At 38.5% G+C, this 26,909-nt stretch overlaps 2 protein-coding genes and 1 long non-coding RNA gene across 10 annotated transcripts; 1 reads left to right on the top strand and 2 right to left on the bottom strand.

The window, feature by feature from the left end:
• The first annotated feature begins 83 nt into the window (after nucleotides 1-83).
• Nucleotides 84-16,793, top strand: mys (position-specific antigen beta subunit myospheroid). Of its 6 annotated transcripts, none has more exons than XM_086993564.1 (17): nucleotides 84-312; nucleotides 7,354-7,843; nucleotides 8,471-8,572; nucleotides 8,784-8,929; nucleotides 9,214-9,472; nucleotides 9,655-9,854; nucleotides 10,033-10,395; nucleotides 10,702-10,815; nucleotides 10,927-11,019; nucleotides 11,226-11,300; nucleotides 11,519-11,639; nucleotides 11,893-11,987; nucleotides 12,149-12,247; nucleotides 12,809-12,983; nucleotides 13,364-13,482; nucleotides 13,723-13,907; nucleotides 14,067-16,793. In XM_086993564.1, the coding sequence occupies exons 3-17, from the start codon at nucleotides 8,506-8,508 to the stop codon at nucleotides 14,353-14,355; spliced, it is 2,400 nt and encodes a 799-aa protein (XP_086849690.1). In that variant the 5' UTR covers nucleotides 84-312; nucleotides 7,354-7,843; nucleotides 8,471-8,505; the 3' UTR covers nucleotides 14,356-16,793. The 6 variants fall into 6 exon arrangements, with proteins under 6 accessions (XP_086849690.1, XP_086849688.1, XP_022665540.1 ...); XM_086993562.1 differs by having other exon boundaries at nucleotides 84-638; XM_022809805.2 differs by having other exon boundaries at nucleotides 84-826.
• On the bottom strand, nucleotides 16,477-20,821 carry LOC147754950 (uncharacterized). The gene is made up of 2 exons (XR_015330597.1): nucleotides 20,342-20,821; nucleotides 16,477-19,896 (listed from the first exon to the last, which is right to left on the bottom strand). It is a non-coding gene; the product is annotated as an uncharacterized LOC147754950 (long non-coding RNA).
• A 1,396-nt stretch (nucleotides 20,822-22,217) lies between these two features.
• Fibp (acidic fibroblast growth factor intracellular-binding protein) lies at nucleotides 22,218-26,875 on the bottom strand. 3 transcript variants are annotated; one of them, XM_086993567.1, is made up of 8 exons: nucleotides 26,674-26,875; nucleotides 25,614-25,949; nucleotides 25,188-25,463; nucleotides 24,780-24,961; nucleotides 24,149-24,353; nucleotides 23,381-23,643; nucleotides 22,962-23,059; nucleotides 22,218-22,789 (listed from the first exon to the last, which is right to left on the bottom strand). In XM_086993567.1, exons 2-8 carry the CDS (start codon nucleotides 25,828-25,830, stop codon nucleotides 22,690-22,692), a joined length of 1,341 nt encoding a protein of 446 aa, XP_086849693.1. In that variant the 5' UTR covers nucleotides 25,831-25,949; nucleotides 26,674-26,875; the 3' UTR covers nucleotides 22,218-22,689. The 3 variants fall into 3 exon arrangements, with proteins under 3 accessions (XP_086849693.1, XP_086849694.1, XP_022668224.1); XM_086993568.1 differs by having other exon boundaries at nucleotides 25,741-25,949; nucleotides 26,674-26,872; XM_022812489.2 differs by lacking the exon at nucleotides 25,614-25,949 and having other exon boundaries at nucleotides 26,674-26,873.
• Between the last annotated feature and the right edge of the window lie 34 nt (nucleotides 26,876-26,909).

Here is a 26,909-nt window from a genome sequence, read left to right as displayed (position 1 = left end):
GTGCGCCATGCAGCGTCAACCCGCCGCTTACGTCACCAGGCCGCTAAATTTAGCGGCGATTCACTTCCATATCGAGAAGCTGCGCCCGTTTTGGTAGAGCAGCGACTCATACCGGTCGCTCCACTGTGTTTCACGCGCTAGTACCGAGTGCTACCAGTACACTAAGCTCCGAAAAACGCAACGCAAGGAGACACTATCGAGTAGATAAAGCACCTGATTTGCGTTAATGGCCACAGTCTCGACAAGTTGACCGGTGTGCCACACTCACTGTTGGGTGCCTTCTACGGTGTCATCGCCGTGAAGTAGGAATTTGTGAGTCAACGACAACAAAGACTTTTCCGCTTCTGGTCTCTATAATCAAATCGAAACAACTAACGAAAAAGTTGTTCCGATACAACAAAACGAATCCTTTTCACTCTGCCGTTCTGCTCCATTGTTTAATTTTCCGTTTCCCACCTCACGCGGATTTGAACCTACTCGAACAGAGAGACCTGATGTTCCATTCTCACTACGATCGGATCGTGGTAGCAGTAGTAATACTTCGTGGAAATCACTCCTACAATAGCGAGAGCCGTTTAGCGCAATTGTGCAAACACGCTATTTATTGACGCTGTCCTACTGTGGGTTCACGATTACGAGTAAGCTGGTCTTTTTGATCGCCATAGAAAATCTTTCCACTTATTCTGATAGCACCGTGTGCTTGCCATTTCTCCTTTTTCGTCATTTATTAGTGGTTGTGCGGTGAGCAAACATTTGAATCTTTTTTTGGAACTATTTCGTCTTTTTGAAAACGTTGTTCAGACAACAAGCGAGAAATTGCGGCAAGGTAAGTTAGCGATAGCGCACGTCGATATCGATCGAATGGGCTACACGGGCTATGTAGGAGTTAGAGCAGTGACAAATATTTATAAGATTTACGACATGTGTTCAGCAACTGTGCTGTGACCATCAAACGCTTAACTGTAGTGTCTCGTTTGGTAAAATTTACACTCTTTCGCTTTGCCGTTAATGATAAGAGTACGTCAATCAATTTGTTGGTTGTTGCTACTAGTATGAATATAACTTGCTATTTTGGGAAATCATTAATCATCACATCACTGCAATAGAGCCTTCGGCTGCATTTTTGCCATCTCGTTCGAGTCAGCTATACTTACTGCGTGTGTGTCTGTTTACTAATGTAGCTACTATTGAGAATAAGTATAACAGATGGCTATATGAGAAAAATGTGAAGGTCGGGAATTAGCGAAGATGATCAGTCCGCGTATTAAGTGAGACATGGTGTCGCCAGCAAAACTTTCGCACAGTGACCAGACAGCACATACTGTAGCCGTTAGGATTGAAAATAGTGGAAAATAGAGTGAAAAATGTCTTGCTAGCAAAAACATTTTACCTGTTTAGAATTAAGATGTAATAAAGACAACGTCGAACAGCGGTCAGCTATTCACTAATAGCTATGACTTAATAGATTTTGTCCAACATAGTTAAAACAGTTTTTCATATGAGTGCACTTGTGTGCACAACACAGTTTTTTACGAAGATGTACATTTGATAATATATCAGGGGGGATGATGCCTGTGGCCTGATTGTGACTTATAAACGGTTGTACGGCGTTGTCTTCAAACGCCAATTATGGAAAACAAGTTGTTTACATCGATTTACGATCAACGAAATCAACATAGCGCTCTGTAGAGAAAGACCAACGTGTCGTTCTATGGATAAATATCGTGACCCAATGCGGTCTAGGTTCCACACTGCAATTCCGACGACCCACCTATAGGTGGCCACAAAAAATCAGTCCGAGAAATGCCCCTCAAAGGGTGTTTTCAGATGGACAAATTTGCTTCCCATAACTTTCAAAAGGTGCACAAATAATCAAGATATATATATATATATATATATATATATATATATATATATATATATATATATATATATATATATCTTGACCAAACGTGTGACACCAACCAAAAACTACTTGTGTTCCAGTTGTTTATGTAGAGAATTACGGCTAAGTAGCAAGGCTCCATTATTTAGGCGCAGTGTCGACGTCGTCACATTTTTAAACAAGCCCCATTCAAAAATGACAATTTGTTACCTTAGTTCTTAAATGTGCGGAATTTTTTTATCCGTCATGGGTCCATTCGCAAATATGAGCATGCGTTCTGTTTGGCTTTGACAACCAGTCAGTGACGTGGTTTCGGGAGGCCCCGGGATTAGATTTCAGTGCGAGTGAATCTGCCAGCTAAATGAGAGCCGCTTCAGCCGCCATCACCATTGAAAATGTAGTGACCCTCTACTTCGTGGACGATAATGGACAACAGCGAGTTGACGATCGAAACACCCAAAGTATATATCTATATACAACATTTATTCCGTTTTTATTTAGTAAAAGCGTGTAGTATAGATGTATTAATGACTTTAATCGATTAGACGTCACTTTGCCAGTTTTATTTGAAATAATCAAATGAATATTTTATTCAAATGAACGAGTTTAGTTATTAACTTTTTAACTCATCAAAAAAGGTCTGCATATGCAGTGAACTATATAGGCAGGTCGAACAATGACAGCAACTATAGCGGCAATGCCAAAAGGTTAACCCTGCTGCCGAACCCTGTCGAAGTCTAGTTCGGTACTTAATGCTTGATTCTATGGTTATTTTTTCCTGGTTTAACCAACTGTCGTACAATCCTATTGTGTGTCGCTGCTGAACTGCTTGTGCCTAATCTTTGTACACCGCTATTGTCGCCTATTCATTCCAATGCGCTTTCGATATCGCGTTGATCCGAGTGGTTCGGCCATGTTGAGAACGCGTTGGTGGGGCTCTCTCTCCCCGTGTGGCGTATGTACACCCTGCCCGTCTGGGAAAACCGATGCCTCATCCGTGTACCACCGCAGCAAATCTCCCGGTTTACCATCTTAAGAAAGCAATATAGCGCTCTTTGCCATAGCCGCAACAGCCACTACAGCTGTGGCATCTTGCAACAGCGATAGCAGAAGAATCGGAAGCAGCTGGGGTCGCTTGTCTCGTATTGGCTTAGCTAACCTTTCATTTGCTGTCGCTTCATACGAATCGTGTGCTACACGATGCAAGATTGGAAATTGTGCGATGATCAGCGTGCTGCTGTAGTTAACAATTGTTGCCGCCTGACAAACAACGGCTTTCTGGGACTGAACGCACCGAGCAAGTTCTACTGAATGGACCCGGCTGCTGGTTTCAGTGAGCACAAGCAATGTGGGCGGTGTGCGCATAACTATTTGTGCGACCGTCTATAAATATGACTAGTAACGGGACATTGGCTTACGAACATAAACAAAGCCACATTAAGCGTACGGTGTTTCCAGCTCATTGGGTTCTGGAAATTTTGCTGTCCATTTTCGTTTACCAGTATAGACAGCCAACCTAGGATCTTCTATTGGGATATTTTTCTAACACTGTATCTCAATAAAAACAGATAGTTGCACTTTATCATACTGAGCGGTTATATTCATTCATAATCAACATGGTCCACCACAGTTCGAGACCTAAACGATTCACTAGTCATTTTCAAAATATTCTTTCCTCAATTAACAAGCAAGTTTCCAATAATAGTTGGGCGTTAAGCAATATTGGTAGGTATAAACTCGTTAAAGTGTCGCCCAGATGCGCCATGTACAAAAAAGGTTAGCAGCATTAAATTTTTGCCTGATAGCAGCCAGTCAAGCAGCCTCAAAACAACCAGTAAGTTCAAAAGCCGCAAAAGGGCCCAAAAAGCTTTAAAATGACTGACCGTTACAATCTATCTAGCTGATCTAATTGACAACTGATATATTATTTTTAAAATCTACAGGTACAGGCATATCAAACATATTTTTTCGGTCATTTAATAACTTTTTGAGCCCTCGAAATTCCGAACCTATTTACGATTTTTCAGTTTACCTTGTGGAAATTTCTCTCGGACCTTTCGAAGCCGCATGTAACCAATTAATAATGCAGATTTTGGGCGTCAAAAAGTTTTCAAAAGTTAAATAGCAAGTTGTTAGTTTTAATTTTGGTGAGATTCATTTTGCGAAAAAAATTGGTTCCGAAATTGCGAAAACGGCGCATTGTTTTTGCCGTGATCGGTTTGTTGTTTTATTCGAGAAAGAACAGGTTTTCTTCCGGTTCTACGAAAAATGGCGGGTGAATACATGCCCGGTATAACAAACGTCCGGCTGAGGTTCGTTCCATTTTAAGTGCCAAACCATCTACAATTAGGCATCTCCTCGACTCCAATATATACATGTTTTCTCACTGTTTTTACTACGTATGCATTTTCCTATGCTGTCTATAATAAATGAATCTACAAACAGAGCAATAATTGTAGCTATTGTGCATGTGCATTAACTGATTCAGAATCGGTGAAGTGAACCTGTGACTGAATATCGTCCCATGAGTCGCTCAGTGTTGTGAAAACACTGCCAATGTAGGGTACTGATCTCTCCTGAGACGGTGAGATGCTAACCATAGACTACCGATGAAGCAAGCTATAGGAAATCGGAAACTGTTTATGGTTCATAAGTATTCGTTAACGGGCATTGGAAAAAGGGACTAACAGGGTCGAAAGGGATTGTAAGTAATCTGAAGTTAGCTAGTCAAATACCTTTTGACATTTTAAAGTCCTACGTGGGCTGTCTGAACGTTACGTGTACGTTATTCAATGAATTCGCTGTGAAAATGTGTAAATTTACATTGACATCATCGACGTAAACAAGGAACGTCTTTGCCAATGACTCATAATACATGCGACTACCAACTCAATGACCATAGTAGAAGCAATGCATGGAACCTTGTTTCTCCATAGCTTTAGAGAATTACTGCTACGTTAAGCGGTTGTCAAATCAGACTGTTCGAAGGCGTTTACTGTAGTTGCTCGATCGGGTGCTATCTGTAAGAGTGGAATAAGTGCATCGGAGTCTGATCTCAATCAATTTAGTGTTTTATTCATGAATGATTGGTTAAACAAATGAGACTAAAGCAAACTGTCTAAAGGCTACGCTGTTGATTCAAAGGACCGCCGTAAATTTATAATATAAATATTATAAGTTAGTCATAGGTATGCGTCTAAGTGTTGGTATGATGGATGTAGTAAAATTTGCCGCAGTGGGTATTCGGTGACGACGGTAGGCGATCGACGCAATATGTGAATCGATGGATACTAGAACGCATAATAGTTATTTTCCTATCTGGTGACTACAATAGCGTTCTGTATTAAAATAATCACTATTCAAAGATTGTTAAATATTCATTCGACTGACAATGGTAAAGTATCAGGGGCCACAGATTTATTTCTATGGTTACTTCTTTATAACCAGTTTATTGTATGGTGAAGATTAAGCGAACGTTATAGGGCTCAATAATCAGAAATTGAAACATCCAGATACCTACACGTTCGAAAGTACGACACTAACGTATTGTTTTTAATTAAAATTGCATATATTTTTTAGGTTAATACTTAACCGGTTCTTTTTTAACCTCTTTTCGATGAGTTTCCTGTGCCGGCTAAAATTCCGTGGATGATGCAGTATCCTCTGAAATCATTCTGTAATTGCCAGAAAACAGGTATTTTTTATCTCTTTACCATAAACAATGTCCTTACATGTGAAGTGTCACGCCATTTACGTTTGTTAATAACACTTACGATGCCTGCTTATTTGGATAGCAGCTTAAAGACAGAACCAAATTCTAGGTTCAAGCAAGTCGTGGCGACGAAAAGTGCACCTTAGCATATTATAACAGACGTGGAAAGATATTGAACATCTATATTGCGACATTTAAAGGATGGTAGAATCAATTTAACTAGTTTTCGAATGATGTAATGCTTATGTATTGAGTTACGAGATTTAGCACAGATCTGCCAAAGAATGGCCGTTTAGAGTAATTGCCTCTCGAATGTTGCTTCTCAAAGAAGCGAGTATATGTGGACAGACTCATAGGTTAAATGACATTGCCGTGGTATTGGTAACTAATTCTATTAATTTGACCATTTTTAGGGCTCTCTAGACCTGCAATAGTATAATCTGGGCTGCGCCAAAGGTGTCTGTAGTCTGTGAAACCTTTAGGAGCTTATCACACAATATTTGAAACATGAAACTGTGAAATTTCCCGCTACGGTTTGTCCGTTTTCCGACATGTAAAGATGTATTAGCAGGATCGAGCTAATCCCTGTGCCGGTATCCGCGTAATTTCTACTTTATCCTACACGTTCTTTCCTACCTTTCGTTTCCTTGCTGTCAGATGAGCGAAGACTTCGCATTTTGACATCTGTAGATTCATTTTTCTTACCTGCTAATATCTGTCCTTACATCGTCTGTGTGGAGTAGTGCGGTGAGATGTACATAGTACATTTGTTTTGCTCCTGCTGCAAATGTTTTCGCACTCTTTGTTGCAGAGCTAAAAATATTATTTAATGTACTCAAAATATTATTATATTACAAAATGTTGTAAACGTTTCAAAGGGCTATGTGTTCCTTCGGCGATAAGCGACTTTGACATTGCGCTTCGTGGCTTCACTTTTGAATGAAACCATGAAAAAAGCCAATGAAACTGTGGACAAGACAGCACTAGCTTTCTAGCATCGCTATACAATTTAATTTGTCTTGCGTAACTTTTGCAGCTTAGAAGACTTACCATTGAATAAGGCCATAGGCATATTATTTTCTTAGCGAATAGTCTTAGAAGTGCATTAGTTTAAAAAGGTATCAACAATATAGCGTTGTCGGCATAGGACGTTTGAGCTATCCACACATCGATCATTACGTCTTAACAAGTGAGAGAACACTATCTGCATGCTGATTTGTCGATTATATTGAGACGATGAAGCAATGCCCGGAGTGTTAGTGGCATTTGTAACATAACAAATTGGTATAACAGACCTTGTATCTAGTTATAGCGTGGTTCTAACACCCCAGCTCGACTAGGCATTGGCTGGGTTTGAGCTCTGCAATTTTTCATCTATTTGACTCAATAATTTGTTGAACGTTTCGGCTGTCAAAGCATGTCGTTAACTATGCCGCCTCCGCACAAGGTCAGCGTTTCAAATTAGGTCGGCCTTTTCAAAGCAAACCCAACATAATTAGTTGGATGTCTCCGTTCTTCTCTACATTTCGTTATAATTTCGATACTGCCATAAATTGCTTTCCTCATGTTTCTCAATAGCTGCCGTTGGAAAAATTAGGAAATGACCCATTCGTGCCAGAACGCGGCGGTGCTTTCACGATGGGAACAGTGGCGGTCATAGCGGCCGCTATATGATATCCTATTATTACCATATTAGTGTTATATTATTGTAGTGTTCCATTAGTGGACTGCTTTTACCTGACAACTTGTTCTGCAGGGCCAATAGTGGTGATGACTAACTCACGCCTCTGGTCTACTGTCATCTCATCAACGCCGTGGGCTGTCTGCAACGGGCGTGCAGCCGTCCGACTGGGTAGGAAGTGACTGGGTCGCCTCTGATGGTCTCTAACCTTACTCTGTAGAACAGACCTTTGTATAGCCGCCTGCACCCACAAAAAAGAGCGATTGTTGTGGTTTTGTGACTACAGCCGTATGCTGGAGGCAGACGTCAGCGTGGGTGCCATCAGCTGGTTGTATTCAACTGATGTGAGTTACTATGGTACACTAGCGCCACCGATTAGTCTGGTACTTGGTACTTTGTGGTGTGATGTGTCTGACGGGTTCTTATGCTTCTTGAGTAAACAGCCGGATCAGAGTGTACCTAGTATAGCAAATAGGGAGACGGCACTGGAAACAGGCTTCGTACAAGAAAAAAAAAGTCCATTGAAGATGTCGAATGGAGAAGTCTAAGGCAAGCACGAAGACAGGTTAGTGCCAAAGGTTAGGTGGCCGGAGTATCAAAAAAGGACAATTACGATATTCGGAGGAGGCGCGGGTATGATTATAGACACGAAACATATCCTCTTTACTCGCTTTTAGTTCTTCAATTTTTACGGTCAGTGTTTATGGTCGGTTCAAGTTACTTATTTTGTTTGCCCATTGAATTGCGAGGCGGCGGACATAGGTACCTCTGTTCACGAATATGTGTCTGTTATACTTATTAGAGCGCTAAGTCAAGAGATGTAAATATAACGATAGCCTAAGGCACTGTTTATTTAAAGTATATGTCATGGCAGACATGTGATGAATATGCGCATATTATTGCATCGACTGTTTAGATACGTCTTTTTCGATTGGAATTTGCTTGCCTCTCGTAGCAGTTACCCCCCTCTTTCCGATCGAAATCCGTTTCAGTTACGAGAATGTCGGTGTTGATCGAATATTGTTTTTAGATAAAGCAAATAATTGACTGGCGCAGGATATTAATAGCTTTCGCCTATCATAACAATTAAGACTTATTTTTTATGTTTCTCAGTGTTTAAAGACGCATAGAGTTGTAGATATTGTCGATTCGTGTAGCATTGTATTTAATAAAATCGCTCCTTTTATTACAGATCATTACCGTCCTGCATGATCTTCTATTTTAAAAATGACGCCTCTACAAATAATAGCGCTCATCGGCATTCTATTGCCGCTAACAGCTTACACCGACCCCCGTAAGTATATACTTACCCGAAATACCTCTACCGTCAAATCTTTTTAGCACTTAGTTTTTGTTCTTGCCATATTTTATCTTTAGGTACATTACCGTCCGTTGTGCAAACTATCTCATATGAGATGGTTTACAGCTAATGCTCAGAACAACCAGTTTCCGTGACACGTTTGACCGAATTAGCAATAATATGCTTTTTATGATCGAGTTTATAGGGGTTGATGAAGCCTACGTCCGGTGTCATCATCAGCAAACCTGTCGGGATTGTTTAAACGCGGGTCCACTCTGTTCATGGTGTTACAAAAAAGACTACAAAGGAGCACGTTGTGATCTCCTCTTTATCCACAACGAGCAATGTCAGGTAATGAATGAAAGTGTTCATCGATTTGTCATTCATGTACGTTTGAGATTCTAGTCAGAATAGAGAATTGTTTACATTTTGCCGGAAATATTAAAAATAAATGTAAATAAAGTTGATTTAATTATAATAATATTCATTTAAATGAGTATATGGAATTACGGAAGGACTGCTATCAACAAAAAAATGCTGATACCTCTCAATAATCACATTGAAAATAAGTGTCCAAACATCAACGTCCACTTCGCTAAACGTAGCGTATTTTACTTATTTTATTTATTTCTTAGGACGAGCATGACAACCAAAAACAGGATGAGCGAACAATCATTGACGACTTCCCGCTCACTGAGCCACACGTTGCTGTCGGCTCGACAGATAAAATTATTCAGCTCAAACCTCAAAAAATTTTTGTTCGATTAAGGCCAGGGGTCACCCATCGTGTTGAGGTTCAGTATCGTCAGGCTGAGGACTATCCTGTCGATCTTTACTATCTTATGGATTTATCAAATTCGATGAGCGATGATAAAGACAAACTTGCTTTGCTGGGTAAGTGTCGATTGGAATGATAGCGCATAAGCGGAATGACGATATGACGATGGAGAATCAACGAATGGTTATTTCAGTGCGCCACTATATATCGTTCACGTAAAGTCGGTAAAAACTATTTCTTTTTTTCTTTGGTATATCTATTTCTGTTTGCTCATATTGGTGTTATATTTTTTTTTCAGGAAACTCGCTTGGTTATGAGATGAACAAAATTACTCGTAATTTTCGACTTGGTTTCGGTTCCTTTGTCGACAAGGTTGTCATGCCGTTTGTAAGTACTGTACCGGAGAAGCTACAAAGGCCTTGCCCTCAATGCGTTGCACCCTACGGATTCCGTAATCACCTTCCCCTCACAACTGACACAAATCGCTTCGTAACAGAGGTGAGTTATGAAGAATCTCGCCTAAGAGTCACTCTGATGTTACTTACGTTATTTTAACCAACTTTTGATTTATCTTTGCAAGATAAAGCTCCTATACATATACAATGAATAGTGTTCTTCGGGGTAGATACAAATATATGCATAATCGATTCCTTCGCATATATTCGTATATGACTAGGTGCAAGCCGCAAATGTTTCTGGAAACTTGGACGCACCTGAAGGCGGCTTTGACGCTATCATGCAGGCAGTCGTGTGCACCAACGAGATTCAGTGGCGCGAAAAGGCCCGCCGAATCTTGCTGTTTTCGACCGATGCCGGCTTCCACTATGCAGGTGACGGAAAACTGGGAGGAATTGTGACTCCAAATGATGGTCAATGCCATCTTGATTCAGCCTCGCGTGAGTATACTCACAGTGCACTTCTCGATTATCCCTCACTAAGCCAGATCAACTCCAAGATTCAGGAGCACAAGGTGAATATCATCTTCGCGGTCACTGAGGACCAGGAGTCGATCTATGCCAAACTGGCCAACATGCTTGAGGTTCGTAGGGGGACTCGGACTTTATAGATCCGTCTTCAGATTGGTTTTTGTGCCAGTGTATTTGTACTAGGAGTAGTAAACTATTACATACATTTATATAAGATACAAACTAGAGTAAGAGCATCCTTCGCGATACCTATCGGAGATGCACAACTGTAAAATCAGTTTATTCTTATCAAAGGCAGAATCTAAAAGGTTAGCGTTATTTAAGTATTTTCATCTAGAGGCTTATTATTTTTTTGTTAGATATGATTAGATGTGGTTAGTAAGTTTTTTTTTATGGACAACTTACTTTTATGCGAATAGGGTTGCAGCCATGGAAAACTCGCGAACGATTCGTCGAATGTGGTGGACCTCGTAAAAGATCAATACCATAAGATTAGTTCCCATATAGAGCTCACCTCCGATGTCTCCGAGAAGGTAGGTTGCTAGGCGAGCATTAAAGCGTTATTATTAAACTCTCGTCTTATATGTTATTATTGTTCATGGTACTGAAAAATAAATTAGCTTACCTTTATCATTAATTTTTAGGACGAGTATCTGTCTGTGACATTTGAATCGAAATGCTTGAACAAGGAACCCGAAGCCGTGCCTCATGAAACAAACAAGTGTGCTGGTATTAAGGTATGAACTTCAATTAAAATACTAAGCATAAACTTTGTCTCCATCTAGTTAACCCTACGGTATCAAAACATGTATATGAGACATAGTCAAAATATTCTGTATAATCATAATTTGAGTAAGATTAATTTGCTAGTATATATTACTACTTTCAACTTATGTACACATGCATACGTGGAGACCTTTTACAACGTTGCTATTATTTGTAGGTCGGTGATCAGGTGCAATTTGATGCTCTTATTTATTTAAAGAAGTGCCCGAAGAATCCGAATGAATGGAAACGAGTAAGTGACTTTCAATGATTTTTCCAAGGAATCGTTAAAGAGTATGCCATTTAAACAGTCGTGAGTTCTATATCAATTACTCTAAGCATGGAATTATGACAGATCTACAAAGATGTATAAAAGAACCAATTTGTTTTATCTTTTGCCTTTAGTGTCTGTCTATAGCAACAAATGAGTCAAGCGGTAAAAGTAATAGCTCTTATTGTCTCATCTTGCAGACGATTCGTATTTCTCCAGTGGGTATCAACGAGCGACTAGAGATTGACCTCCAAATGATCTGTCAGTGCGCCTGTGAGGCTCAGCAAGGAAAAGTGAATGCGGAAGAATGTAACTATGTCGGTGCGTATAATCTGTGAGCTTTAGAGCTCCTTCAAATGCACTGTAGGAAAATTGAACATAGTCATTTCCACAGAATTCCCTCGCTAGATTACTCTAAGCATAGCCCAGCGCAAATAAACTTTTTGGACGTTAAATGTATCATTGTTATTTTGATTTTTTTCAGCAATCAAATATTTAATTCCCTTCATTTTTTTTGCACTCGTCCCCTAATTTCTAGGACTTCGTGACTAACGCTTAATTTTATTTATTTCAGGCACGTATGTATGTGGCGTTTGCAATTGCAATGACAGCTACAGTGGAAAAAATTGCGAATGTAAAGACTCCGAACATCCAAGGGTTGGAGACGAGGTAAGGGCTTTTTTTTTGTTTCTTAACAAAAAGCATGCAACAGTATAAGCTGTGATAAAGTGTAGACTGCTCAAGGATGTGCCTGTGTATTTATATTTAGCCAATTCAACGATCTATTTATTATTATTAGTATTATCGAATACCTGTTTTTGTTGTTACAGACATGCAGAGCTGCTAATGAAACCAGGATTTGCTCAGGCCGAGGTGAATGCCAATGTGGACAGTGCATATGCAACGAGAGAGAGTCAAAAACTGAACTGGTAATTCGATTATAAGTATCTTTTATAGATAATCACCAGGAATAAGGTTAGTGCAGAGTATATTGATTTTTTCGCTTGCTTGCGATAACGATGATTTCAGTAATGCAGATTTTCTCGTACTTCGTTACCGGAGTGCACATCATGTGATATGTTCAGTATATAATAGCTATATTGGACATCACATAAATATTGTTAGATGTATAGCAGTTTCTTAACGACAGTAACTTCTATTGTTTAAGATACTCAGCTAGAAAAAAATTATCAGTTTATGTCATTCGACTAGCGTTGATAGGCAAACGACTTACGAAGGGTGTGCTTTATAGGCCCTCACGAATATATAATACTCTCTGGCAGTATTCATCGTTTTATAATATCGTTTAAATCCTAGTTGATGCAGGCGGGGTATATGCATTTGTAAAATATTAGCCTCATTAAGAGACCAGGATGGTGTAATATAGTATACCTAATGACAAATTATAGTGCTGTTCAATCCTAATACGTAATCTATTCTAATTTAGAAACCGTATGTTTATATAATGGTTGACCGTAATATCTTGCTAGGTGACGGGCAAATATTGTCAGTGTGACAACTTCTCCTGCGATCGTCATAACGGTAAACTTTGTGGAGGTGAAGATCGAGGCCAGTGTGTGTGTGGAGTATGTCAATGTCACCCTGGCTGGGACGGAGCTGACTGTAGTTGCGCTGCTTCAGACGAAGGCTGTTTGAATTCAGCAGGTGAGGTGTTCTGATTCATTTCCAAAGATCGTAACTCAGGTTTCAAATATTGCATAAGGTGAGAGAAAACTTTGACACCTAACGACCATTGACTAGCCCGCTTTAAAATGTGCAAAGTCTGGCGAAGAAAAGCCACTTACGCAATATACTCGTATTATACCATACGTACATTATAGTATTATAATTAGACCATGTATGAGGGTTACGAGATAAAGTTTTTAGCTGCGTACTTTGTACGGATGTATATTTACAGTTCTCCAATGACGTTTTATAGAGCTCACAGAAATTTCACTGTTCTAAAGTAAATGTGAAAATGAATGCTGGGAATTATACTAATCATATGCAACCATTAACATCTGTTGCCTTTGTGCGCACCATAGGGGAGGAATGCAATGGTCACGGTAAATGTCATTGTGGCAAATGTATCTGCGAGCCCGAATACACTGGAGATAAATGCCAGGACTGCCCCACTTGTCCCGGAAAATGCGACGAATTTAAGGTAACGAGATTTTAAATTTCTCATTTAATATACACACACACACAAAACAAAAACATGAATTTTTAACATGTCTACCACTTATGTATAGCATCATAAATTAACGAACTAGCTTATAGAGGCCAAAATTTTCTTTCAACACCATATTAAGCTGTGGCCAAACCTGCTGAAGCAACACAGAAGGCAATATTTCAATAAAAAAAGGAAAGTATTTAACGATCTTGAGATAATTCGTTTCCACAGGATTGCGTTGAATGCCAGGTCTTCCCTGAAAATCCGGGTAAACGCTACGAGGGAAAAGAATGCCAGGATGTATGCACAACCTTTATAACCTTCAAGAGTCCTCAGTTAGATTTCGACGAGAATTTGGGCGACAAGTTGTGTGTCTTTCGGGACGCCCAAGATTGCAAAATTAGCTTTGTTTATAGGTGAGTGATAAAGCGAATGATTATAAACTGAACAGTATATATCCAACATATTTCGAAAATATTTTGGTATATTTTGCTGGTTTAGCGAGGCCGGAAAAATCGTCAGGGTAAGTTTATTAATATTATTTCATTATTTTATTATTTCGGTGATTTTCACAGGGAAACAAGCGATGGCGGCGTACGCGGTTATAGGGTTCGTGCTAAAGAAAAAGAGTGTGCTGAACCTGTAAATATCCTCGCGATTATTTTAGGCGTGATCCTTGGCATTGTCCTCATCGGTCTGGCGCTTCTACTTATATGGAAATTGCTAACTACAATTCATGACCGCCGAGAGTTTGCCAAATTTGAGAAGGAACGCACGCGCGCCAAATGGGACACGGGAGAGAACCCCATCTACAAAGGCGCAGTGACCACTTTCCGCAACCCAACCTATGGGGGTGGCAAATAAATAAACGCAAAATTCGAAAGATTACATTAAAGTCAAGAAACAGTAGACAGAGCGAAATACACCATTTTGAATAAGTGCCCGTTGCGAACCAATGGAAGAGATTTTAGAGCCTTAAAAACAACTTAAAGATACTCTAGGAGATAAGAATTGGTGGCAGCCGATGGCCAGTTTAACAGTATGACAACAGCGGTAGCAGATCATGCAAAGCGATTTTGTGTAGGTCGACAACGAAAGCCATACTCCAGTCGTTAGCCGACCGATTGCCCATGTACAGAGCACATGGACCTTTTGTGCTCTTGTGCGCCAGGTTTTCAAGGCAAGACATCAAAAATATATTAAAGAGTACAAAAAGGAAATACTGCGTTTATTCGCGGATGTATCCATCGAAGCTAAGTTATATCGAAAGAAAAAAACAGGTCCTAAGTAATTTTCGGTAATAGAACAGTGGCGTACCCCTTGATAATGTCATGACAATTGCCGACGATGAAAACACCTGTATTTTTGATTACACTACATCATACTTTTTTTCTAGCGCCAACTGATAAGTTAATCGAAACAGACTTAAGAAAGAGAAAGTATAGGAGTTAGAGCAAAAGCATTCGACACGCCACCGGCAAAAACACTCTCTCCAGCAGTTGTCTGTGGAAAATTATTTATTTGGGTGCCACAGGCGAACGCCACTAGATTATGTATGAAAACTATGTTGTCAGTGTTACTGTAGATATATTCACTGGTATAGGCTAAATATTATTAACCTTACATAAGTGTTAATAATAACAACTGCAGTGAGAGTAAGTATCTTAATATTTATGGAAAGAGTCAAAATTGTCGTGGCGTGATTGACAAAAGAGTAGGTCTCTTCAAAAATTCACTTACGACATTCTGTATCCTGATTAACGTGCTTCCCTTTTGGTCTGCGTGAATGTTAAGTACTTCCACCATTAAATGAAAGCTAAAATTAGGCTAGTGTTATCCGACACGTATGGGTAAACTGGCGCAAGAAGAACTAATTTAACACAACGATAGAAGTTCAATGTAAATGCAATAGCCGTGCGTTGACAGTGAAAATCCAAGAAATAGACAGCGAAGGATGCAAATTTCGCTGTAATGAGCGAGGGTGTAAAACTGAAACAACTGCGCGGGCCGGGAGAGTACGCACACAAAATGAAAGTAAAATGACATACTAACATAACAAACCGAACGATGCTTGCCAAATCTTATGAGTTCAAAATAACGCTGGATTGCAGTTGATGGATCTACTTATAATCAGCGACGTACCTTTGTAATAATTAGGATTAGAAGATAGGAGTTGGCAGAACCTAGAGTAAAAATAGCAAATACGGATTTTCCTTATAGAGAAAACTTTTTTTCACATTTAACATTCTTGTTGTTCTCTAGGCAACTAAACTAACAACGTCATTATTGTCATCAGGTGAAATTATAACGCCTTGTTTTCAACGCGTAATTTCGTGGCCAATAGCAATGTTTCAATAGACTGGTCCATTTCGAGCACTAATCTGATTTTCAAAACAGATCCTCAAACTCAAGAACCTAATAATTATTGTGTAAGCATTCTTTTTTGCTTTTGTTTACTGCCAATGAGTTAATTAGTCACAATGATAATTAAAGCATAATATTAATGGGAAAAATCACAACAATTACGGGTTTGACGCAAGCAGGTTTTGTGATTCAATACTTTTTGTTAACTGGATAAGTTGTTCCTACAGTGTTGTAGTTCTCTCGCTAACCATTCATAAACCATAACGGCCATAGCGCTGCCGTATGTATTTTCCTTACGTTTCATTCACCCAATAATAATAATAATAATAATAATAATAACAACAACAACAACAACAAGGTAACTATTTTCTGTAGCTGTGTATATACTATATACATATACATATAAAAATATATAATATGATTTATTCAATTGTCTAACACAGTGCCTGTCTGACGGCGCCTATCGAACGTAGAGAGCGCCAACGATAATCGAAAAAAGCTTCCCTGACGTCTTAAAAATCCACCTTTAATTTTTCTGTATGTTATGCATTTAAAACAGGGAAACATGTGATCGCTTGTTCTCTGCTGGAAGCCCGTTTGTTGTAGACAGCATAACTATGAATAGAGCAAAGCAAACTATATACATATATATATATATATATATATATATATCGTGCGACACGCGCGACCAGCTCGTCATGTTCTTCAGCTATTGATCTTTTTCGAGAGCAATACGAAATGACATGGAGAAGGGCTATCTACGCGACCCGTGTATCACACGATAATTAACTCGCTCATCATTTAAAAACTTAAAAAAACATTTTGACGATTACTTGATGATTGCTACCACTGATTCATGTAAAATTCTACTAATTATTGTAATATTGTCACAATAATGATAATAAAGGCTTACTTTAATGAAGCCTCGACCACAAGGAGATATTCCAAGAGTGTATTGGTAGTAGATAATCGTCGTCTCTTAACTTTACTGCCAATAGTATGCTGACATGTTTTCTACTACTGGACTGAAAGGGCCAACTAGGAGTATATTTAAATCGAATGCATGACTACTTTGTACTTACCGTCTGTATGTTGGTATATCAAATTAAGGAGCAGTATGTTTTAATTAACACAAAAGAATTAAATGAAATGTGATCAAACAGAATTGCTCTTATTATACACTGCACAATATCATATTAAAAACTGATGTTCTTCATTTTGATACAACGAGAAAATAATTGGTTAAATGGTGATAATGTTCCAAAGATTTCTCTCGAGCGGTCGCATTTGTAATAAGCTATTAATAATAATTTAAAATTGAATATGTGCACTTTTTACGGTGTGCCTTATCTATCTATGGACAGAGCTAGATAAACGTGTTAAATGTATTTCGATAACGCTGATGATGCGAATTTGTGAGTCGCGGCCTCTTTATGCCTATTGATCCAGCTACAAAATTTATCTAAACTATTTATATTGACGTATAACTGACAGTCTACTTGTAAATTTTTATATATAAACGAAGAGCTTGAAAAGGTATCAAGTTGTAAGACCAATTGTGATCTAATTAATAGCAGTGTCAATAGTAATATTTTGAATAACTTTAACACACAGGTTGTGTAGTATGTGTTGTTGGCAGGATTTTAGACAGCGACCCCCTGGTTTCTTCTAACCAAAGGTTTGGCCGTTTAAGCCACCATGTCGACGTATCGATAATCAAGTTATTGAGGAACAACTACAATTGATTTCGACGCATGGTTATTAAAATGTTAAAAGAAAATCAAACTTAAAGCTGAGTAGACTGACGGCAAATGTAGGTACCGGTATGATGCTTAAAAGGTATTTTGCGTCCGAACGGCGTCGGTTATCCGGCCGACTCGCGTTGTGAATACCTTGACTTGTGAGAAGTAAAGTCAAGTTGGAAACTAGCAACATATAACAGAAGTGGCAGACAAGAATGTAATAGAAGCTAGAGAAATAATTCTAAAAAGAAATAAAAGAACTTCAGCGGAATTGTATATTTTATCTAAAATATATAGCCACGCACCTTTATCGAACATATGCATCTGAATTATAAAGTTCAGCAAAGATGGAGACTCATTTCAGATAATTAATATTTATATGTAAATCAACACTGAACATTTCTCCGCTTAACTTCCTTATTGCATTGTAACTATTTATTTTTATAGGTATTTATATTAATGCGGGCTGGATCCAATGGGTGACAAACATTGATTGAAACATAATAACCCTTTTTGAAGAGTTTGCTTATATAAAGGATTTGGATCGAATGTGTAATAGAATAGATTTTGAAATCTAAAAAAGTGAAGAACAAACTAATAGTGAACAACAACGACGAAAAAAATACTTATAGAAATACAGAATAAAAATATCAAAGGCAACTAGTAGAAAGGAAGAGTGAATATTACTAATGTTTCTAAAATATTGACGATTGATCATAATAAGAACTTAAAAGGTTTATAGAATATATTTTTCGGCCTTTTTCTTTTGTAGACTATCGGGACTCAGTCCGCAGATGCGCGTAATATTGAATATTTCAACATAAACACTAGACCTAACAGAAAAGACACTGCCGCATTTTATTACTACACATGAAACGTGCGCACGCTATCTCGCACTCCTGAATTTTTTTATGTGCCTTCATGGTAGTCGATCCTGTATAATGAAAAATAATTGCTTCGCAAATTCAGTGAAAATATTTCGCCTATTTTGACGACGCATATCTCCATGGCACAATATTTCACGCGCGCGACGACAAACCATTTCCCGTACTTTTTTGTACACGATGCTAGGACTCAGTTGTTGTTTTTGTCGTTTGATGTTTTGCATATTCGAATTGCTTACACTGGCACTAAATTATCTAGAAAACACTGAAAATAATTCTCCAGCTGTTTCCAGCAAAACAAGATTTCATTTAAAGGAAGCTTACCCACTAAAATACATATTGTTTTTCTATTTCGATTTTTGTATATCCTAATCAAGTTGTATTGTACCATGTCTACAAGCTTATTTAGGCAAAATCAATGCAGTAGTTTTCTAGAGCACGTTATTGAAAAATATGTACGATTGTTCGTAATACTGCAACGTCATTTACTCGTCGAGCGGCCAGTAGCTAGCAACTCTCGTTTACGACCTCCACTTTACTATAGCAACAAAACGTTGACCGGCTGACCTTTAGCCACGGGCAACAGTTTGTATGCTTTGCACTCCCTCTGATACTGCCTCTCTCCTCAAGGTGAGGTCTCGAATACAACATTACCTAGAATTTACACTCCTACGCTCACGGCCAACCACCAATTTGATACCAATGACGGTGAGCAAAACCGCCTGGTTGGCAAATCTGGTGCATAATATAATAATAAAGGTACCGGGCTTTCAATCCGCGATCAAAATTAGCGGATTGTTCAGTAAGAATAATAAGTGCAGATTTTTGTCTCTGCGTGTCTACAAATAGTAGAAACGCATAGACTTTCAACGAAAATTTTCTCTCATGAGATGATCCAAAAAGTCTCGAAATCTACGGTTGCGTACATCAAGGTCGTCAATTGCAGAAAATAGAAGATTAACTTTTGTTAGACGAATGGAGGTCAAGGATCTCTATGGTTCCTTATTTCAACACATTGCTATTATTACTAATCCAGCTCTTAGCCTTTCCGTTGGCTCATAAGGTATGTTGCTCATTAAACCAGCTCGACATCATTTGGCAAAGTCTTCTGGTAGAAAACTGGTCATGAGCACGTCCTATCCACTCCTGCCGTACAGTCAGCTTACATACAGCCTTTGGCGACACAGGTAAAACCTCACACAAACTGCAGTTTGAAGCACAGCTTTAAGCCAAGCTAAAAGTTTGAAATCAGGTTTGCAGTGAACAGTCACGGGCGGCACGAGGGCGTCAGCAGCAGCTGCTTTCCCAAGACCGGCGGAAATGCCCTACGCCGATATCGTACAGCGAAAGTGAACAACTTGGATAGCAAACAAACAGCATGCAGACTGAGGTATTATAGGTGCTCTTTGGATCCTCTGAAAAACACCGTTACACGACATAAATATACAAGCATTATTACTTACACTATTACTTTTCTTTGTGCAGAACGCTGTTTATTAGTCGGAAGGTAGCCGAGCGTTCGCTTAAATTGATACAGTCCGTTCGAAATACACGAAGATGTTTTTTTCATATCCATGAACGCCATGAGGATTTGTCCGCAATTATCTATCTCTGCACATCACCCCAAAGATGCCCACATAAGGGAAGTAATCGACGGTTAGGACCCCCTGTACAGACGAAGTGTAACCCTTTCGACACTATACATTATACTGTGACAAGCGGATCCCGCGGACCTTGAAAGTTAACAATTTTGGAACCGGTTAACATATGCTTATTTTTATATGTAGTATAAATACTCTTTTTTATTTTCTACACACTTGCCCCAGTGTTCTTGCAATCTTTGGACAATCATATACTTACCATTCGCATTCCCATAGGTAATTTCTCCACCGGGATTTTTTCGAGGTAGATCTATAGTGAAACATGCTAGTTCACCACTTGCTTCGAACTTTTATGTTTTGCTCTGCGTTAAGCATTGTTTCATACAAATAGCACTTCCGAGTCGAAACGAAGTGTATACTGGAACAAAAAACCTCACTTGTCTATTAGTTTAATAGGTACACACGTTGTCACCGTGCCATAACAGAAATACACATGAGCATTTCGACTCGGTTCAACACACCCTTAGCACTTTGCTTATCAGACACGCGCAGCAGAGTTTTTTTTAATGTATCCTTTACCGAATTTTAATGGTAACTGTTGGGTAGAGTGTGCGAGTTATTCCATCATGTCATACTTGTAATACAGCCAACGTTTTGGCATTTCCGCTTTTTATCACAATTGAATTAATTAATTAATCACAAAACACGTGGTTTGCGCAAAAAGTAATTGCTTGTTATCAACTTCCTATTTCTGAATGATTGAATTTAATTGAAAATTACCGAATGATGATAAAACTTTTACTAGATGACGGAGGTATATATTGTTATGAGCTAATCTAAAAAAAACGTAACCTCTCCTAGGAAGGATTATTTTCTTTAAACTCCGAAAAGACACATTTGATATAAACATATCCAATCAATCCATGCCCATCGTTTTTGGAGCGGGCTTTGAGTGTAGAAAAAGACAAACTATCGAAATCTATTTTTCATTGCAGAATGGACAGTGGTAAAGAAAAGCGACCTTCGAAAGATGTTCTAAACTTTAATTAGCATAAAAAACACAGTACCTCGATGTTCACATATATTGCCTAACTAATATCACATATGAGCCCATAACCAGAAAGAAAATCGGTGCTAGTCGCATAGATGACTAACATGAGACATAACTCCAAATGAGTGTGTGTATATTAATGGCACATGTATTCATACAGAAGGAGGGCATTTATTTAACGGACCAATATTCAGGACTGAACGGGACAGAGAACATATCTACTCTGTTTGTGGTTTCAACTTTCTTTAGTTTGGGCCTGGATAATATAAACAGGTGATAGGTATGTGTGTGTGTTTAGAAAACGCTGAGCTTCTTTCTGACAAAGCGACTGCTTTTCGAAATCTCAGTTTGTGTCGCCGATGAAATACATTTAGGCGAGACTGTATCATGGAATTTTGAACAAGGAAGGGGCATCACGGGTTGAAAATCGACATAAAAACAGAATGAGAAAGAAAAACGAACAATAATAGAAGCATTACATTTTTATGGTAATCTTTGTATGACGATTGTAGTAAAAACTGGCAAGATTTATAAAATGTTACGGTTTTGACGTCTCGAATCACGGTTTTCTGGTATATGATCAGATTTCACGGATTTTCCCCACCGGCGATACATTGCAATGCACAATACTCTCCGTGCCACGGAGCACTTATTTCCCCAGTTACTTATTTTGGGAACGTTCGGAAAGAGGAGCATCAATTCTTAAAAAAGTGTCTATTTCACTGCGAGTAAATGTAACAAATGCATAGCACGTAAATTCTACTAACTGACAAATCACGCCGTATCTACTTCTATAAATGGGTCAAAACACAATCGATATCGATCTATCTCTATTTGAGCCTGGGCGCTCTAAGTCAACAGCCAAGCTTTTCTCTGAATAAAACTATTTCAGGACGAAGCAACAAAGATACAATTTACTATCTTCCGGTTCACAAGTGTGAAAAATATCTAAAATAAGACAAACTACAACAATTACACTGAGTGAAATTCGGCCAACAACAAATGGAAGCACGCCTGTTTATGCAAATACAGATTCGTGTATATTCTATTGTACAATACGACAGCAATAAAAATAACAATCGCATAATCGCATATAGGTAATGCTTTATTTTTTTATTTATATTCATTTTAAAAATGTTATATTCATCTAAAAAAAATGAAAACGTTATAAGTGTAATGTGACTACAGTATATCCCTTTCGTGGTTTCCCATAAGGCATCCTACACTTTCGCTAATCTAGAATCTACTCTTTTTCTACGTTCTTCGTCTCTAATAACGATGTTGAAATCGAGATCAGAAGACTAATACTAAAAACCTTATTATACGTTTACAATGTAAGTAATTACACATCGAAAAATTATAATCAGTACTTTAATTATAAACGAAACAATAATTTATATATATATATATATAAATATATATATATATATAATGGTGCAAAATTATCCGTTTCTCACCAGCGGGCAGTCACATCAGCGCAATGATCCCCATATACTAATTATTCACTTAGTTATCAGATTGTATTGGCGACTTCTATTAGTCAGTCCTTCCATTTATTATCGTCCATCGCTATCGGTGTATGCAGAAAATAAATGTGCTACACAGGCTGACACCGTCGCCATAAAGCGAATCCAGTTCTCATGATGTTTGTGCTCCCTGAAAAAAACGAGGTAACCGGTTACTCTTTACTAACAGGCAAATCATAATTACCATGATCTGCTCCCAAATTTTGAATAACGTATACCATTACGCGAATCAGACTTGATCATACTCAGCATACCAATATATTATACACATATATAATGATCTCTATAAAGGTCTAACTCACGTAAGGAAGGCGCTTTGTTTTGGTGCTTTGGCTAGCGCTTTCAGGAACGACATAACATCAACTAAGCTCCAATGGGCGTTCTTCATTGGTTCAACGATCTGGAAGAAAACAGGTCGCACAGATAAAACAAATATAACTGAAACCCCATTTATAGATTATCGAAACGCATAAATCTGCACCAGCTGCTTCAGATTAAAATAATTATTATCACTTACACTAACTCAAATCTGCGGATATGTACATTTTATTTGGCTTCAATAACAGCAGAATCATTTCCTCAAGAAAAACGATTTTATAGGCGGACTCAAGCTCCTGAACCATACTCATGATCGCTACAAAAGCTGACCTAGAAGCCGCAAGATCAGATTTTTACTATAATAAAATTTTCTCATTTACTAAAACGCAAACTCAGAACTAACCTTTTCTACACAATCTAAAAAGAAGTCCTTGAATTCCTTACTGTGATTCAAGTTATACGCCATATTGACAAGAACACGTAAATAATTCTTAAAATTTGTTTCCAAATCAATAAGCGCGTGTTTCCCCAGACTGCTGCGAACAAGCGCCACTCCATGATCTCGTATCCGCTCGATAAAATCCCTCTCCGTTAGAATTTTACAATCGCGCAAAAACACCAAGAACTCACGATCGAGATCCAAGCAGCATTCTTCATACGGACACGCTGTAAATTTATGTAGAAACATAGGTCACTTTTTAAAAATTTTATATCCTTACGAACTTTATAAGTTTGCCCTTATTATATAAAAACAAGGCGGATATATCATTAAAAAGGATATTATTCTCGCTTTTACTAAAGTTTTTCAGTCCGTTTTTTCCGGTCCGGAAGCAGTCCGTTTTTTTAATTACACGATATTCATTATCGCTAAACAATAGCGTATAATTTTTACTAAAGGTCTATTTCATTCCTACCGTGCAAATGAAGGTTGGTATAATTAGTTGTCGTGTAAAGAAAAACGCAATTAGACCTTAGACACGGTTTCTACCACTATGCCAAGTTGGAGCTTAGCTCTATAATATTTGCTTGCTTTGATTTAACATGGTTTGTGTTAGTTATTTAGGACTTCGCATATTAGATCAAATTGAAGAGCTTAGTTCTTCGAGAGGTATCATGTGCTACAGTTCTTATTACCAATAATATGTCAATTGTAACGGTATCAAATATTCACCAGTGTTTCGACAAGTCCAACTGTCTAGCATGTTTAAGGCGCAACTGAGGAAATCCTTCAGTGAAAGGAAAGCAAGTCGTTTCTTGGCTGTTTCCATCCGATGGTGCGTCATGAAGGCGATAGCGGCATAGTCGCGACACAGCGCAGTTGGTAGCAGAAATCGATGGGCAATTATAGAGACCGCATTGCCCTGACTTTCCTCCACCTGTAACAAACAAAGCAAACGTAATTAGTCTTCGTAAAAGGCCAGTTCAATTACAGAATATAGGTAGTAGAACTAGTTACCCGATTCAAGAAATAGAAGACGAATCAAGAGCTGAATAGACACAATTACTAGCTAAGTAAGTCTTAGTAGCTATAATAGAGCTTTCGATGGGAATCAGCATGTATAGTTTGACTGACCGGTATATTTATCAATTAGCTCGCGAGTTCCTCAGAAACGTCTCTTTGCTAGCTTTCTGCCGTTATTATGTTAAACGCTGCGCCCACATCACCAATATTGATTACATGGCGTATTAACACAATCTATCTACCCAAAAAATACATAGCTTCGTTATTTTTACCCATCTAAAAGGTATAGTGCATTGTTGCTAGTTCCTGTAAATCGTAGTTTCTGTGATCCCATACTTACCGCCTTATAGACGCGCTTGATATTGTCGAATTGTCTTCGACAAGACTTAAGGTCAACTTGAGTCTTTTCAGTAACCTCGTCCAGATCCTTGCGATTTCTTGAAGAAAGCTTTTTACCTAAAAATTCTCGTACAACTGCTGAGTTCATTTCATAGTATGATTCTATCAATACGCGCTGGTCGTCTAAAAAAGTAGGGTAAAACAAATGGAAAAAATAAGTAAGTAACAAGCGAGCAGCTAAGAAAGTCCACTTAAGTGGCGCTTGGGTTTCCTTATGTATTTCGTTGTCGTTGATAATATGTAATATTAAAAATTTTTCAAATTCAAACGAAACACTTCACGTGTTTTCATTATCGAGCCCGTAAGTGTGCAATTTATTTATAACGCAATTGTGAATAATTGTACACACCCTTGTTGATCTGCACGAGAAACTGATCTTCGAGTCTTCGTGGGGCATGAAGGTATTTTTCCAGCTGATGGAACTCTCTGTAGTGGTCTTCGACGTCGGCAACCAGCAATTCGACTGGGTAGACTGAGGACAGCGAAGGTGAAGCTGAGGAAGCCATCCCTCCAGTGCAGCCCTTCTGCTGATCATTATTTGTCGAAGATTGCTGCTGCTGCTGCGAGGTGAACGCCGCCGCGGCCGCTAGCTCTCGTTGATACAGAACCTGCGCCGCTTGACCCACTTAAACAACGAACAAACACAATGATTGTGATAGCAGCTAGGGTTGTATTACCTAAAAATCATATTTTTTGACGATATTCGTTTAATTGCTAGACGTAATTCAGTCGATTGCATTCCTGGAGAGATAGAATCATGAATACAGGAGCTTACTAAAATATAACAGTGTGTCAGCTCGAATCGTCTGCTTCAAATACAGCTTTGGTTGCATTTTCTTTGTTGCTGCCAATATTTGACACATCGATACTAAAAAAAGTAAACAGCAGAGCGAGATGGATACCCGTATGTCCGTCAAGCCAAAGGCGGAGCAGTTCGCGATCAACGAGCGCGTGATTGTACACGGCCACGTCAACTTCCGGCTCCGTTTCATCTTTTAACGCGGTGTGAGGAATCTTGCCAACTCAATTTGCTCTTTTTGCGCAGACTAACCACAGCGGAGTCAGCCCGACACGCACCGTTAGTCGATGTTAGCTAGTGAACCTGCAATCTCTAGATATTTCCAAAATTTTCGCAAAGTAAATAAGAACAGAGTGCAGGCCGATAGGATTAGCGTGAGGCGGGGGCTCTACTCCTACGGATTCAACGCCCGTTTATTCTTACATTTGTAAGAGACTTTGTTTAAAAGCCTTGATGGAGAACACATTCTATTGAACCAGACTAAAGCGGAGATATAAAACAATACAAACACACAAGGCTTCACTAACCAATAATTCCGATATTAACGGAATCAACGGTTACCGAAACACGTTACTGTTGAAGCGTAATTATCCGTAAGACGCATATTATTAAAATTCTTGTAACCGACTGTTGTTTTTAATTTAGAAACCTCCTCCGATTAACAATCTCATGTGCGGATTTCGAAAGGAACCAACTGGACACGAAAGCTTCACATATATTGCAGACAAATAATGTACAGTGGAATGATATTGCAACTGATATAATATTGTCTTAGTAGTCAGTAAAAGAAGATCCGCCAAAGAAAAATATTGATAACTGCAAACTTTGATAGAGCCACCTAACAAAATACTAAATCAAGACAGTATTGAATACCATATAACGAGTAGTTTTATATATATATATATATATATATATATATATATATATATATATATATATGTATATGTTTCTAATATATATGGATAACAATACGCAAAATATACAACTATATATGTTCGTGCTTTAACGGTGCATCATACGTTCGATGAAGACTCACCCAATTACAGCCTCCGAATTGGATTCAAGGTACGAAACTTCCTGTCTACTAACAAAGCCTCTCAGGAACAATACTTAAGATATTAACTGTCATACACTTGACCAGTATGATTGACGCTTGCACGGACGGTCACATCGAACGACTTAATTTTTGTATTTGGCTCAAAACATTTGAGTAAGCATTGCTCCGGTTGATGATTAGCTCCAGATGATAGTGAAGATGTCGTTCCGTCCATT

The sequence above is a fragment of the Varroa destructor genome, unplaced genomic scaffold, assembly GCF_002443255.2.
Source record: "Varroa destructor unplaced genomic scaffold, Vdes_3.0 BEIS01000006.1, whole genome shotgun sequence".
In the NCBI taxonomy this organism is placed as follows: Eukaryota; Metazoa; Arthropoda; class Arachnida; order Mesostigmata; family Varroidae; genus Varroa; species Varroa destructor.
The sequence above is the reverse complement of the archived record's forward strand: the minus strand, read 5'-3'. Positions and strand labels throughout refer to the sequence as shown.

Coding starts and splice junctions, on each gene's coding strand:
- mys (XM_086993565.1), top strand. CDS start 8,506: ATGACGCCTCTACAAATAATAGCGCTCATCGGCATTCTATTGCCGCTA. Junction 9,855..10,032: donor CAAATCGCTTCGTAACAGAG/GTGAGTTATGAA, acceptor GTATATGACTAG/GTGCAAGCCGCAAATGTTTC. Junction 11,988..12,148: donor ATCCAAGGGTTGGAGACGAG/GTAAGGGCTTTT, acceptor TTGTTGTTACAG/ACATGCAGAGCTGCTAATGA.
- Fibp (XM_086993567.1), bottom strand. CDS start 25,830: ATGAAACGGAGCCGGAAGTTGACGTGGCCGTGTACAATCACGCGCTCG. Junction 24,354..24,779: donor TCAAGCGCGTCTATAAGGCG/GTAAGTATGGGA, acceptor TGTTTGTTACAG/GTGGAGGAAAGTCAGGGCAA. Junction 22,790..22,961: donor AAACAAAGCGCCTTCCTTAC/GTGAGTTAGACC, acceptor CGTTTTTTTCAG/GGAGCACAAACATCATGAGA.